Genomic DNA, 14,844 nt, shown 5'->3' on the forward strand with positions numbered 1-14,844 from the left:
TTTACCTCCAAAAACCCACTACACTGGTTTCTTTGATAGTACTTTGATAGCACACAGATTTACCTCAGCACCAAATCCCCCCACAACCCCCCCCCCCCCCCCCCTCACCCACATTGAATCCTGTCTGACTGCAATAAAATCCTGGATGCAACACAACTTCCTCAAACTCAACAGCAATAAAACTGAACTCCTCCTCATCGGCTCCACCCTCAGCAAAACCCCCAACCTGACAGTCACCATTGATGGCACCCCTGTTTCCCCCTCCACCCAGGCACGCAACCTTGGCGTTATATTTGACCCCACCCTCTCCCTCGAGCCCCACATCCGTCATGTTGTAAAAACCTCATTTTTCCACCTCCGCAATATTGCCAAACTCCGTCCCTCTCTCACCCGCCCTGCAGCTGAGCGACTCATTCACGCCTTCATCTCCTCCCGCCTTGACTATTGCAACTCACTCCTCTACGGCATCAGCAATACATCCCTCAATAGACTCCAGCGTGTCCAGAACGCAGCCGCCAGACTCCTCACCCACACCAAATCATGGCATCACATCACCCCGGTCCTCAAAGAACTCCACTGGCTCCCCGTTTCACACCGCAACCATTACAAACTCCTGGTCCTCACTTACAAAGCCCTCCACCATCTGCCCCCCCCCCCCCCTACCTCACTGACCTCCTCATCCTCTACCAACCACCCCGGTCCCTCAGATCCACCTCAGCCGGTTTGCTTTCCATCCCCAAGGTCAAACTCCGGAGCTTCGGGGATAGAGCCTTCTCTGTGGCAGCCCCGAAGCTCTGGAACTCCCTCCCCCAATACCTCTGTGAGTCTGAGTCCCTCACCCTGTTCCAGTCCCGCCTCAAAACCCACCTCTTCAACTCTGTATCCATAAGCCCCCCCCCCCTCTCAACAAACTTCTTCCTGACTGCTTTTCTGTTTTGTTTTGTTTCTTTGTTTCTTTTTGTTTTTGTTTTGTTTGTCTACCCTCCCGCCCAAATGTAAAGTGTCTTTGGGTTCAAGAAAAGCGCTATAGAAATAAAATGTATTATTATTATTACTCTTTTCGACCATACACCATTTCTAGCCATTACATTAAAGCCTACATTTAAGTCCCTAATTTCCACATTGACATACAGCTCTTCATTACTCTTCATTTTTGTTTTGTTTTATCTTGGTCTTGTCATTTTCAGGTCTCCATCCCTAACACCAGCGAAGCCTGTATGCGCGGGGTGTTGGAGTTCCTGTACTGCAGTCTGCTGACACCCTCTCCTGGGCTGGAGCCCATGGAGCTCATTATTCTCGCCAACCGTCTGTGTTTGCCCCGCCTTGTCGCCCTCACAGGTAAAGACTGCATCTGCAGTAATAGAAATGTTGCAAAGAGAACTATCTATTTATTTGTTTATTTCTAACAACATGTGGCAGGACATGGTTTTGAAAGAGCTTTATTTCTGTTTGCACAAAATGCCTTTTAAACATATTGGAAGTGCAGAGAGTAGTGGTCAATGCAGACTGCAAGACAGACCCAGAATGTATGACTGGAAGATACAAATGTGTGATGTCAGTGGTGCATGTAAAAAGTTATATTGACATGATTAGGAACATTTTGTGCATTTTCAGAACAGCACGCTGTGGATGAGCTTCTCCAGTTGTCAGCGAAGGGAGGTGACATCGATGGACAAGTGCTGGCTTACCTCGAGCTTGCACAGGTTTGTTCATACAAAACTGTCCATTTACTTTTATCCCATTGATTTTAATATGATCAATAGTTTTTTTCTTACCTTTTTAAAGGCTTTTTCTTCTAAAGCTGTAAAATAACATCTTTAACAAGTATTTTTCTTCTGTTTTTGCAGTTCCACAATGCCAAGCAACTATCAGCTTGGTGTCTCCATCACATCTGCACAAATTACAATAGCATCTGCCGCAAGTTCCCCAAAGAAATGAAGGTCATGTCTCCAGGTAAAGTCACCTCCCCCAGGATAATCTGCCTTTCACACATTCAGCTTTCCCCTCAGTTCATCTATTACACATTTTGAAACTTGTTTAAGCATTTGGTTGGAGTGGGAGAGATGTTTTTTTATTTGTTTGGTAAAACGAAAGGAAAACATAATAAAAATAGTAGTTGAAGAATCCCTCATGAGCTGTTTTCTGTCTAACATCAGGTACATTATAGACCACATCAAATCAACATTTCATGAAGGTGTAAATTCATTTTACTATTAGGTTGTAATGTGATCCCAAGGAAGCAGAACTACTGCTCGAAAGTAAAACACTTTGATCTCATGGGTTTAATGCGTAAAATAATCTTTAGTGGCCCCAACTTATTCACTTGTCCTCACACCTTTATTGCTGTTGTGTCTTTGTCTCGTCTTTTTTATGTCATTATTATTCCTTTAAACTTTTATAGCTTTCTTATGTAGTGGCTCTTTCATCCAATCTTTTACGGCATCAATGAATTATTGAAGTGACACCTGAAATCCTAAATCCTTCATCTTTTTGATCACCTTTTCTGTACATGTCTTTGTCCCCCTCTCTGTAGATAACCAGAGGCACTTTGAGAAGCAGCGCTGGCCTCCTGTGTGGTTCCTGAAGGAGGAGGACCGCTATCTGCGCTCACAGAAAGAGCGCCAGCGTGAGGAGGAGATCTTACGCAAGCAGCACACCAAACGGGGCTGGTGTTTCTGGAAACATCCGTCCTCCTCTCCCCACGTCTCCTAAACGGTTTCTCCCATACTGTTCTTCATCCTGACCTGGATCATCCTAGCCCTGAATAACTAACCCCCCCTGTAACACATATAGAGGATGTGGCTTTGAGTCCTCTAGCAGTGGCGAAATGACTCTCAGTGCTACTACGCCTGAATGTCAGCATGTTTGGGGGAATGTATGTGCCTCTTTATAATTGTGGGTGACTTAATGAGTGCATTTTGGTAAGCTTGTGTGAAAAGTTAGGATTTAACTAAAGGGTATGTGCGTTGATGTGTGAGTGTATGTTTGTGGTTGGAATGATCGAGTAATGCTTCCGAGTTTATGCTTCCCAAACGCCCTGATCTATAAGGGCAGCAGCGTTGCATTGCAGCCCCTTGTCCCCTTCACAAGAGCTCCGCCGCCCCACCAGCACTCACAGTGTCCCAGCCTTTGAGTGATTGGACAGGGACCAAGGGCTCTTTATCTCTCTCAGTCTCCTTCCTTCACATTGACCTTAATGACTATACACATTAACCACTGCTGCTTCTCTCGGGAAGCTTACCTCTGCCTTCACTTCTACGCAGACTGTTAGCTTGCACATGCAGACTGGTGCAAAAGATCCTGCGCTTTAAAACCAGCACTGGAATCCCAGGAACTGACACTTAACAATGTAATTATTATAATTTTGATATTATTTGATCTTTTTATCTGCACCTTCTTGGACACTTATCAGGGGAAATGACACACACTACTCCCAGGAAGTGAACCTTGATTACCATTGCAACGATGGGACTGTTCATCTGGAGCCTTAGTTTGGTAACCCTAAATCTGTTGGCAATCCAGTCAGAAGGCTTGATCATAGCTATTAGCCTCCAGTCTAGTATTGAAGTGGTCCTTGGTGTCCATCATCCACCCCTGCAACTCCCACCGCCTCCTCCTGCACACCACATGCGCATAAATGAGAAACACAAGCTCTCCTTGGTTGGATTCACCAATATGCACTTCAGAGACATTGAAAGTGACCACTCTATAGCAATGATGGGGGTAAAGAGGGCTCGCCTTACTCGATGCCTCTGCCATTGAGGAATGATGGATGCAGTATTAAACAAATGTGCATGTTACGTCCATTGCACCTCAGCCAGCCTGCCTTTACACCCCGACACCACTAGGGGCATCACTGCTCAGGGCCCCGGCACTAACCTTCACACTAACAGGAGTTGTTGTGCCTGCGCTTGCGTCACTCTAGTTTAAGTGATTGAGTTTAGTATAACTTAAATTCTTGCAGAGTGTTGAGAGAAGGCTAAGGCCCAGTGTTAATAGTGCATTTAAAAAACGGAGTTAATGTGACTATTCATTTTCACGTAACTCTGAAACCAAAGCTGTGATTGTTTTGATCGTTTTCTTTCTCACTTCCCTCTTTTCTGATTCCCTGCTTCCTATAGGGATGGAGGAGAAAAGAGAAAGTGGCTTGTGGGGGATGGAGGCCGTCTGGTATTTTAATCCCTTCTCGTGGTGTTTTCAGCCTGTGGTGTCAGGAGAAATGTATAACTGCTGGACATTGCCTTCCATTTGTTTTGCTGGAATTGAAAATGGTGCTTAAGACACAATAAGACAGTATGCACATGAACAAACACACAAACATTGGATTTTATGTTCACAGTTTAGCGTGTATCTAGTTGTTTAGTGTTGACCTGCGATTAACGGGCAACATATTAATGATGGTATTCAACTTTGTCATTGTTTGACCTTACATTTTCTTCTCCAAATGCTAGTCTCTAAGAGGTCTTAATTGTTCATTTTAGAATGTGTAGATTTCTCATTTTACATACAGTGGTAACAACTTTAAAGGGTTTGAAATCCTACTGAATTCAAAAACATTGGTGTGTTCGGTTATGCTTCATTGTTAACCAGGAAAATAATATGACCTTAGATTGAATTTCAAATTGTGAGGTTCCTCTCAAAGGATTTGATATATTTCTGCAGATGAAATTATTTTCTCGTTAAGGGTGCTAATTTCTTTGGGATTCATCACTGAATGTGAAAATGAGACTTTGCGGCAGCAAGTTTTCCATTAGCATGTTGTTCTATTTGTGGGTTTGCACCCCTCAGCTTTAACCAGGCAACGGTAGGAGATAGAGAGATGGTGTTAGACATGTGGTGCATTCTGACGATCACCATGGGAGGTGTGTTAAAGTCATTGTCGGCTACAGAAATAGAAGTCAGACAGGATCCCACGAGACCCAAGTGAGATTGAGCTGATTCCTTTCAGAAAAGAGTGAAAGTGGTGGAAAAATGTAACAAGTCTCAGCCAGTATTACATGCAACCTACATAATTTGGATGTACTACTGTTTCAAATTCATCCCATTGCAGTGCTTTGGGAATTAAGAAATAAAATAAAATAAAGGCTTGGACAGTTTCTGATTGACTTCCATGGGCACCTTTTAGTTTCTAATAGAAGGGGTGGCTATTAGCTTTGGCTTATTGATGGTTGGAATGACCCATTAAGACTCTTCTTGTGGTCTGTGTGCCTTATAGTTGGACAAAACAAACAATTAGATTGGGATTTTAGCAAGATCTTAGTTTAAACACGCAGACAGGTGCTGCAGTGTTTGACATGATGGATACAGTGTACGATGTTCATGATAGTTTAAGAGCTGTAAAATGGATGACCGTGTTGCTATATACACTCTTAGCCATTATAGTTCCTGAGGGGATTTTTGAGCCAACTGGAGCCATGCCTGTGGACAATATTCAGGCCTGCTGCTGGTTTATATGCAGACAAATGGCCTTAACTGAAACTCTTTGTAGAGTGTAGTACAGTAGGTTCGACTAATCATATAGCCTTGAATAAGCATGTTTTCCAGATTGGTAATAAAGTGGATGAACAATGACACCATGGTTGGACATTTCCACTGTTGATTGAGAGGTAGTGATACAATTGGACTTACAGGTTGATTCCTATACTGTAACTTCAAAACCACTGACTTTGAGAAAACAAAGCTTTTTAATGAGCACTGGCTGGCCTGTGTGCTGGAAAAGTGCTACTACTTTAACATTGTGGTTGATTTGCATGGTGGCCTAACTTTGTCATTATAATGACACTTGGTGTTGGAATGCACTTTCTTCTTTTTTTGTATATGACTATACCTTTCTGTGCTTAGCATGAATTGTTCCTTATGTAAGATTGTTTTTGAAACCTGATGATTGTAGCATGATATTTCCACTTAAGTCTTTCAGAATTTCCTAAAATTTGCTCAGTGACGAGCTGAAAAATACGACAATGTCCAGCTTCTTTACTTAGTTGGTAACAACCCCCACAGTAGCTGTGGCTTTATGCACAACTCAGTGTTAAGAAATAAACTCAGCACAGCTCAAGGTAGCATCACTAATTATAAAACATGCTGGGACATTTGGTTGAAAAAAAGGCAATGCAGAGGATCTGTTGTCCCCATTATGCTGTTACTGTATTTACTGCAATCAATTAAGCCTGTTCTTGTGATGTGTAAGATACTGGGTACAGGGCCAAACCTGAAAACCATCATAGCAACATTTACATTTAAATCATGCTCTGTTATGCAAATATTTTTAGAATAGAATTTCCAAATGGCTAAAGGCCAAGTGTAATGTCTGGGTTTAGCCTGTATGTATTTATACAGTCAATGGTAATGACAGATGAATGGGGTAAAACATGATGTATGTTTCTGTTTTTCGACAGATGCATGAGTATATACAGCAGCGTTTCTTAACCTTTGGGTCAGGATCCTATTTCAGGTCACTTGGTATGCATTTGGTGTAGTGGGATATTTCTTAAACTAAAAAATGATATTATTTAATAAATGATCATAATCAGTATAATATTTATTTTTAGAGATGTTAACCTCCAGTTCATGACATGTTAAGAATTCTCTAATAAATATTATACATTCAAAATGTTGGGATAAAGAGACGGGGTCATGGGCCAGAAAAGGTTAAGAAACCCTGATATACAGAGAGGGAGAAACGGAGATTCTACATTTGAACTTTTAAACCTTGTTGGCTTTATTCAGCCCTCAGTTTATGCTCCACACTGACCCCTAGAGGCCAAAGCCACACAGAGTGGGAGATACGGTTTTGGTATTCATCCTGATTGTCTTGTTCTATCCTATCACATCCTTTTTACTGTCACATTCGCTTTTCTTCCTTCTCCGCAGGCCTGGCCTTCCTTTTTAAATGTCAGGCCTAGTGATTGAGAGAACACCTTGTTTTTAGTCTTTGGTGTGTCCTTTCCTGTGCCTTCAGTGATATCTCACTCTTGGCTCTGTACAGGCTGGCGGCGCTGCACCTGCAGCCTCTTGGGCTCAATATAAAGTTGATCAAGCCAAGAAATACCCACCTAAGCACAGAAATAAAAGTAGGCAGCTTTCTTTAATGTACATTATCTTAGCACTGGCTATTTGGGTCTTAGTGAAAACTTCCAATTATGACACAGAAATTGAGCTTTACAGCATGGTATTTCATCTATGCTAAAGCTGCGCAACTTAAATCATGAAATGACCAAGAAACCCAGCAAACCAGCAGTTTTAAAATAATGTTTTGCACTCTTTCAGGTGCCTGCACTTTCTATTATGTAGCTTAATACATCATTTTTGATAAGTATGTTAAGTCTTTATATTTACCAGTTTTCTTCATCCAAGTAAAATATATTATTTATTTTCCACTTTTGTGTGATATATTTCTCTCTAAGCCAAATGTAATAGTTTACCTTAATGCTTCCACTATTTAGCAGCAATGTATTAAGTTGCAATCCAGCATAAAATCAGATGGGGATCATATTTGGACTACTGGTTGGATAAAAGGCAGATATTAGCTGTGAGTGACAACTAAATATATTATGCTTTAATTATGATAGTTGTTATCCAAAGTACAGTAAACTGTTGCCATTTTGAGTCACAGCTGGATTTATCCATTCACTTTATAACTGTCACCACACTGTATTAATATGCTAAGCTGTATAGGATTGTAAGCACAGAAAGGAGAGAGAGAGTGTTTGTATAGACATACGACATGTGATTAATCCTAGGTCTATATACTGTCATTCTTAAGTGGAACGTGTAAACTGTATGTATTGTTACAAACTTTAGTTTCCATTGACTCATACATTGAGTTGTATTAACATTTACTGCTTATATAATTGTGTGTATTACAACAACAGGCAAAAGAAAGAACATACCACACTCACAAAACTATTAAGGGCTTTCAAGAAAACATACAACAATCAGAATGTTTTGCTGCTGTTGCAAAAATGTTTTGGAATTTAAAATTTGTAATATTTTTCAACCACTGTGATTTGTACAATATTTAAAAAAAAAAAACAGTTAGAAAAAAGTTGTTTTCCTTTTATGCCATTTCAGTATTTTGATGTTTGACATGGATTTTATTAAACTGTTAATCTTTTGAACTTGTCTGATATTTGTGTTATATATGTGTGATATTGTGTTTTATGTATAATGTATGTCTTTCTGATATAAAAGCGTGTTCTTTTCTGGACTTAATGATACTCAATTTCAAGATGCAATTCAATTGCATAATTTAACCTTTATTTAGGGTAAGACCCACAAAACAATATAAATCATTAACAACCATCATAAAATCAACGATCAACTCTCATATCCTACATACAGTGTGTTAAAACCCTAAAACTAAATAAAAACACCAACCATCAATAATCAATTGTAATATTGACAAGGAATAACTATTTAAAGCATTCACAGAACTCACCATCACCTTTATTCATTAAGGAGGAAATGCAGGCCCGGTTCCAGAACAAAATGACTCAGGGTGCATCTGAGATTAGAGAGGGTGCAGTGGTAAAGTGCTATTTTTTATAAGTGGGGAGTGGACCTAACACCCTCTAGGGGGGTCCGGGGGTATGCTCCCCCGGGAAGATTTTTTTTTTTTTAATATTGAAGTTAAAAGCATCAATCTGGTGCACTTAGAGCAACATGAAGAGATCTATGGATACATCTCAACACCCATATGAAACAGAACTGTAAGCAGATTTACTTCTTCTTTATGGATATTTTACAAATCACTCCCCTTTTCAGACCGAAATGTCTACAGGAATATTCCAGCCAATCCCTGTTTTGAAACCATGAGCTGCAAAATGAGCGCCTTAGCCCATTGTACAGGCGAGTTGGGTACTTTTTTAAATATACCTGCAGGCTCTGTTTTGCCCAGGTCCTCTGGCACATGCGGGCCGCCGAGGGGTGGCGGTGTTTGGGGCAACGAAGACGGCTGCGGATGCTCCGCCTCCGTGGGCGAGGTGGGCAAAGCCGGCGTGTCGGGCGGGAGGACGTTAGTGTCCACGCTGCGGGTAACGTAATGTCCCCATGATCTGAACTGTTATTACCTGCAGTAGATGCAGTGTTACTGCTGGCATCACTGACTGCTGTGTAAGCACCTTGCAGATGACGAACGCGCAGCGGCACAGGTCACGCGCACCAGACATAATAACGTTACTTAACGTTTAAATTGACCAAATAAATGCAGCAGACAATGTTATTTAACCACCATTTATTTTATTTAAACTATATTCTTCTTCTTCTTATTATTATTATTACTCCTATTATTATTATTATTATTGTTATTATATATGTAATATTTTTCACTTTTAATTCAGTTTTATTTATTTTTTCACTTTAAATTTTTCAAATGAGGGTGCATAACGACTCAACTGAGGGTGCAATGCACCCTTATGCACCCCTGTAGAACCGGGCCTGCGGAAATGTGAAATGATAAATGTAAATACAATATAACTAAGGCAAGTTACCTACAAGTGATGATGGATTTTTGGTGAAACTATATTGCAGTAAGTGTCTCTTCTAACAGTTCAACATATCAAAGGAAAGGAAAAGGAAAGCAGGAAACAGTATCGATCCCCCTCCTGAACCCAAAGTCTCACACAATGCATGCACACTTACACATTTGATGCAACTCTGCCACCTAGTGGAAAGAAACTGTACTATGATTCATGTAATACATTTTCTTTTGGGAATAGATTCAAAACCTATTCTATTTGTTTTGCGTATGTATTGCCACCCAGGGTACAGCAGTTCAAGGTTTTCTGGCAGCCTCTCTACGATAAGCAGGGGATTCTTTGAATGATTTACAATACCCAGAGGTTTAGGCCCTCTGAGATGCCCAAAAGAAAGATCATTGTTGATAAATGTTTTACTTCACAAGAGTTACCTGAATTAATTAATGTTGAGGTGTACATGGATATACGCATGTACATCATCATGCTTTATTGATTGATCTTGATTCTAATTAAAATACAATTAGGAAAAACATGTGAAACACCACAATCATCTTCTATCTTATCATCAATGCCTTATTTGCTCAGTTATCAATCAATCAATCAATCAATCAATCAATCAATCAATCAATCAATCAATCAATCAATCAATCAATGTTTATTTATATAGCCCAATATCACAAATGTTACATTTGTCTCAGTGGACTTCACAGTTTGTACAGAATATCAGTATGACAATACGACACCCTCTGTCCTTAGACCCTCACATCGTACAAGGAAAAACTTCCGGAGAAAACCCACAGTTTAAAGGGGAGGCAACAGAGGAGGGATCCCTCTCCTAGGACGGACAGACGTGCTGATTGTATTTTAATTACAATCAAGATCAATCAATAAAGCATGATGATGTACATGCGTATATCCATGTACACCTCAACATGAAGATTATACATTTGCAACATAGGTAGTCCAAATGTTTGGAAATGCATGTGTCTCTAATAAGAAGATGAATCCACGAGGATATCCATCCAGGACTTATGATCCAGGACCACAGCCACGACTCAAGATCCAGGGCTCGCGATCGAGGACACAGGACCACAGCAACAGGATCATCCATGACTCCGGATCCCGGCGTATATAGACACCAAAACTAAAGAAATGTGGGGAAGCTGAGTTAATCGGAACATGAGAGTACACAGGTATAGACAGAGAGAAGGAAGAAGTATGATGTCCCCCGACAAACTAAGCCTATATCAGCAAAACTAGGGGCTGAATCTAATCAGCCCTAACTATAAGCTTTATCAAAAAGGAAGGTCTTAAGCGCACTCTTAAAAACGGATAGGGTGTCTGCCGCCCAAACACAAACTGGAAGCTGATTCCACAAATGTGGAGCTTGATAAGAAAAGGCTCTGGCTCCCATTGTACTTTTAGAGATTCCAGGAACAACCAACAACCCTGCATTCTTGGAACGCAATGCCCTAGTAGGACAGTAGGGTATAATGAGTTATTTAAGGTAAGATGGCGCCTGCCCATTAAGGGCTTTGTAGGAGAGAAGAAGAATTTTAAATTATATCCTGTGTTCTAAAGGGAGCCAGAACAGGAGTAATGTGGTCCCTTTTCCTAACTCTGGTTAGTACACGAGCCGCAGCATTTTGAATCAGCTGAAGCGACTTGACTGACTTCTTGGTACTCCCTGATAATAAAGAGTTACAATAATCCAGCCTAGAAGTAACAAATGCATGGACTAGTTTCTCTGCATCGTTTTGAGGCAAGATATGCCTGATTTTTGCAATGTTACGTAGATGGAAGTAGGCGGTCCTTGAAATTGATTTTATGTGGGCGTTAAAGGATAAATCCTGATCAAATATAACACCAAGATTCCTTACAGTCTCACTGGAGGCCAACTTAATGCCATCCATAGTTAGTATATCTTTAGATAATTTATTTCGTAGATTCTTCGGGCCGAGTACAATAACTTCAGTTTTGGTCGTGTTTAACATCAAAAAGTTTAAGGTCATCCACGTTTGTAAGTCCTTGAGGCAGTCTTGAATTGTATTTCGATGATTAATTTCATCAGGCTTGATTGATAAATATAGTTGAGTATCATCCGCATAACAATGAAAATGTACAGAGTGATGAGTTATCATTTTAAAAGATGACCTCGAAATATTCTAGGAATTGCGCTGTTTTAAATGTTTATACCTTTATTTTATTTTGACATTTTCTTGAAAACTAAATCAGATTGAATCAGCAACTCTCATGCAGGGGTTCCTTCAGCACATGCATCATCAAGATCGACATGCTGTGAGCAGAGACTTTTAATAGAGCAAATCTGGTGAGGCATCCCAGAAAGCCACAGAAACATGGGGGAGTGAGCTGAGTGTTCCCATGGTGATGTTTAGTGATGTGGCTGATGATGAGAAACTTGATGAGGTAAGATGGCGGTTGTGGGAAATTGAACATGTGTGTCCATATCCCATCATAACACGTGTTTGCACGTGTGTTATAAGACTTCTTGGAAAACACAGCAGTAAACCTGCATTAATACGTCTTGACAACCAATGACGCACACCAGTTCCCTCTTACTCTAGTAAATTGAGATATTTACTAGAGGGTGTTCTGCAGCGGAGACCTCAGCATCATCCATGGTCACGAGCATCGGTTTGAACACTGATTACAGACCTTTATGCTGGGTCAGCTGTTTGATCTGTAAGCTGTGTTCAAGTTTCCCAACAACTTTGCCCCTCGTCTTGCACCGCAGCATCGGAGAACACAGTTTAAGATTCACAGACACGTGCTGACATGACAACATCTGGCTCTCATTTAGCAGGGCTCCCCTGGGAGTATAAGAAGATCTGAATCTGAGAGAAAAAGACAAAACACTGTCCAACAGTCCAGATTGTGAATGTGTTCATTGACCATACAGGTACGATAGAAGCTAAAAATAGATGAATCTTCTATGATGCTTGAGGAAGAATACGATGATTTAAATATAATATAGGATGTTTGATTTAGGACAGCACTTTTTTATGTTCACAGTCTTAGCTGATCAAGGGTAGGATTGTATTTGAGCAGAGCTTCAAAGCTTCCATGGCTACAATCATAAACCTTACACACATAACATATCACACACATTTTGTGGACATTTTATAAGTGGAGCAAACTCAGAAATGAGGTCACTTGGTTAAGGAGTGACCGACACATTCCTTCCTCTATTTTACCGTCCTTCAAGAGTCATCTAATCTCATCTACTTGTTGTTGGTCCAGACCTCCCGAAGCTCTGTTCCATAAACAAAACGGTCTGCCCCCCCAGCATGCACACACCTCTAAATCAAGGCCTCTCAGAGCAAAGTTTATGAATACCTTATCATCCTGACGCCACGGTCTAATTTAAGACCTGTTTCGTATAGGAGGCGGACATGGAGTTCCTTTTTTAACAAAGATTTGTGGTCTCTTTCTATTTCTGCATAACCCTGCCATTTGCTTATGCTTGTCATATTTCACTTTAGCAAGGCAACCTCAAAGACTTGAGGGGGTAACAAGCTTATGTTTAAGCGCAGTTAAGGTGAGAATGAAGCAGTTTACAAAGAAAGTGAAAATCTCACAAATGCAAACAAAGACTCTCTCTCTCTCACACACACACACACACACACACACACACACACACACACACACACACACACACACACACACACACACACACACACACACACACACACACACACACACACACACACACACACACACACACACACACACACACACACACACACACACACACACACACACACACACACACACACACACACACACACACACACACACACACACACACACACACACACACTGAGACTCAAGGGGAAGATATCTCAAGTGTGTTGTGAAGGCGCATAGCTGAGCAGTGATCTCACCTGGAACCCGATGAGAAGACACCCAGATTCAAAGAAAATGTGCAGACCTCTCTCTCTCTCTCTCTCTCTCTCTCTCTCTCTCTCTCTCTCTCTCTCTCTCTCTCTCTCTCTCACACGCACACATGCACACACTCTCACATAAAAGTGCATCTATGGCCATGTATTAGTGCATTGTGTCTTTTGTCCCCCTCTTTCCAACACGTATTTTGTTTCCAACTTTGCCACATATCTCTGATGCTTCTCTTTCTTGTATCACGCCGGTCTGATCTAAATCGTTTTTTTAAATCCAAGTCATCTGCTGGTACGTTTGTGAGTTCAGCTATCAGATAAATGTTCACAAAACACTAGTGACACACTCCTACTCACTTGTATCATTGCCACTTGAGAGCCTCAGCAACATCCATAGTTTTGAAAGATTTGTCAGGCTAGTCGAACACTTTTTACTCAGTAACATCACATAGCAAACATACATTTTCTGTTTTGTAGAACAAATGTACTGGGTAATATACATTAAATAGTTACTATAATGCTAAGGCGGCAGGTTTACACAGGGGGAACATTGCTTGATGGTCTCCATGGGATGAATAAATAGTATATGCAGCAAGGTCTGACTTGTTTGAAATACAACTGGCACATAAGGTACTCAAAAGTCAGGACACATTCCAGCTGTTCATGCTGTAAAACAGTAAATTCACAAGACGATGGGTTAATGTCATAGGAAAGGCTGTATTTATGACAACTTGAACAGAAGATTACAACTGTTCATACACGCAAATATGAAAGCACATGCTCACACATAAAGAGTAGGTCAATTCTGGCCTTTCATGCTGAGAGGAGAAGTGGAGAACATGTTATTAGAGAAGTATTGGACAACAAGGGGACAAAGCTCAAGCTGTGACCCCTCAACCCAAACAGATCTCTGACCTTTTGACCCCACCCATCAGGCCTGAGCACACATAAACCTGCCATGCAAGCCACGGCACATGGAAAACAGGATTTGAACCAATCCATGCCTAAGTGGTTAGTTCACAGGTAAAAAGTTATTTTGTATGATGAAATGGAGGCCAAATATGGATAACGATAATTTGGTGTATGATATGTAATGCCAAACATCATTAGAGCAACAGTCACATGTAATATAACTTGTTCAACAACTCAATGAATTGTCTCAGGGACTTGCTGATGAGTGGAGATTTAAAAGTGGTCTTTAGTGGTTTAAAAGAGACGGTGGGAGGATGTTGCGTGTGACTGGACCACTCAATACTTTGTCACCCACACTCTGTTAGTTTAGACTATGTCAGGAAGGCAGGAAGCTGAACCAAAAGGCTGTGACAATTAGAGGAGTTTCAGTAAATAAGGAGAAAATCCCCACTAGCACACACAACACACACACAGAAAAATCTCCAAATCCCCATTGGACATACAATCTTTCCCACATTTAGACCCCATCTCCAACAACAGCT

The 14,844-nt window shown here is 40.8% G+C and overlaps 1 protein-coding gene across 4 annotated transcripts in view; it reads left to right on the plus strand.

Annotated features, from left to right (window-relative positions):
• The window catches only part of rhobtb4 (Rho related BTB domain containing 4), a 53,304-nt gene extending 45,191 nt beyond the window's left edge, over positions 1–8,113 (plus strand). For all 4 annotated transcript variants that reach the window (XM_034090503.2, XM_034090506.2, XM_034090505.1 and 1 more), the window contains 4 exons: positions 1,188–1,338; positions 1,615–1,703; positions 1,848–1,953; positions 2,534–8,113. In XM_034090503.2, the coding sequence (XP_033946394.1) occupies positions 1,188–1,338; positions 1,615–1,703; positions 1,848–1,953; positions 2,534–2,712 (525 nt within the window). In that variant the 3' untranslated portion in view covers positions 2,713–8,113. The remainder of the gene's footprint in view (positions 1–1,187; positions 1,339–1,614; positions 1,704–1,847; positions 1,954–2,533) is intronic.
• The last annotated feature ends 6,731 nt before the right edge of the window (positions 8,114–14,844 follow it).

The sequence above is a fragment of the Pseudochaenichthys georgianus genome, chromosome 9, assembly GCF_902827115.2.
Source record: "Pseudochaenichthys georgianus chromosome 9, fPseGeo1.2, whole genome shotgun sequence".
In the NCBI taxonomy this organism is placed as follows: domain Eukaryota; kingdom Metazoa; phylum Chordata; class Actinopteri; order Perciformes; family Channichthyidae; genus Pseudochaenichthys; species Pseudochaenichthys georgianus.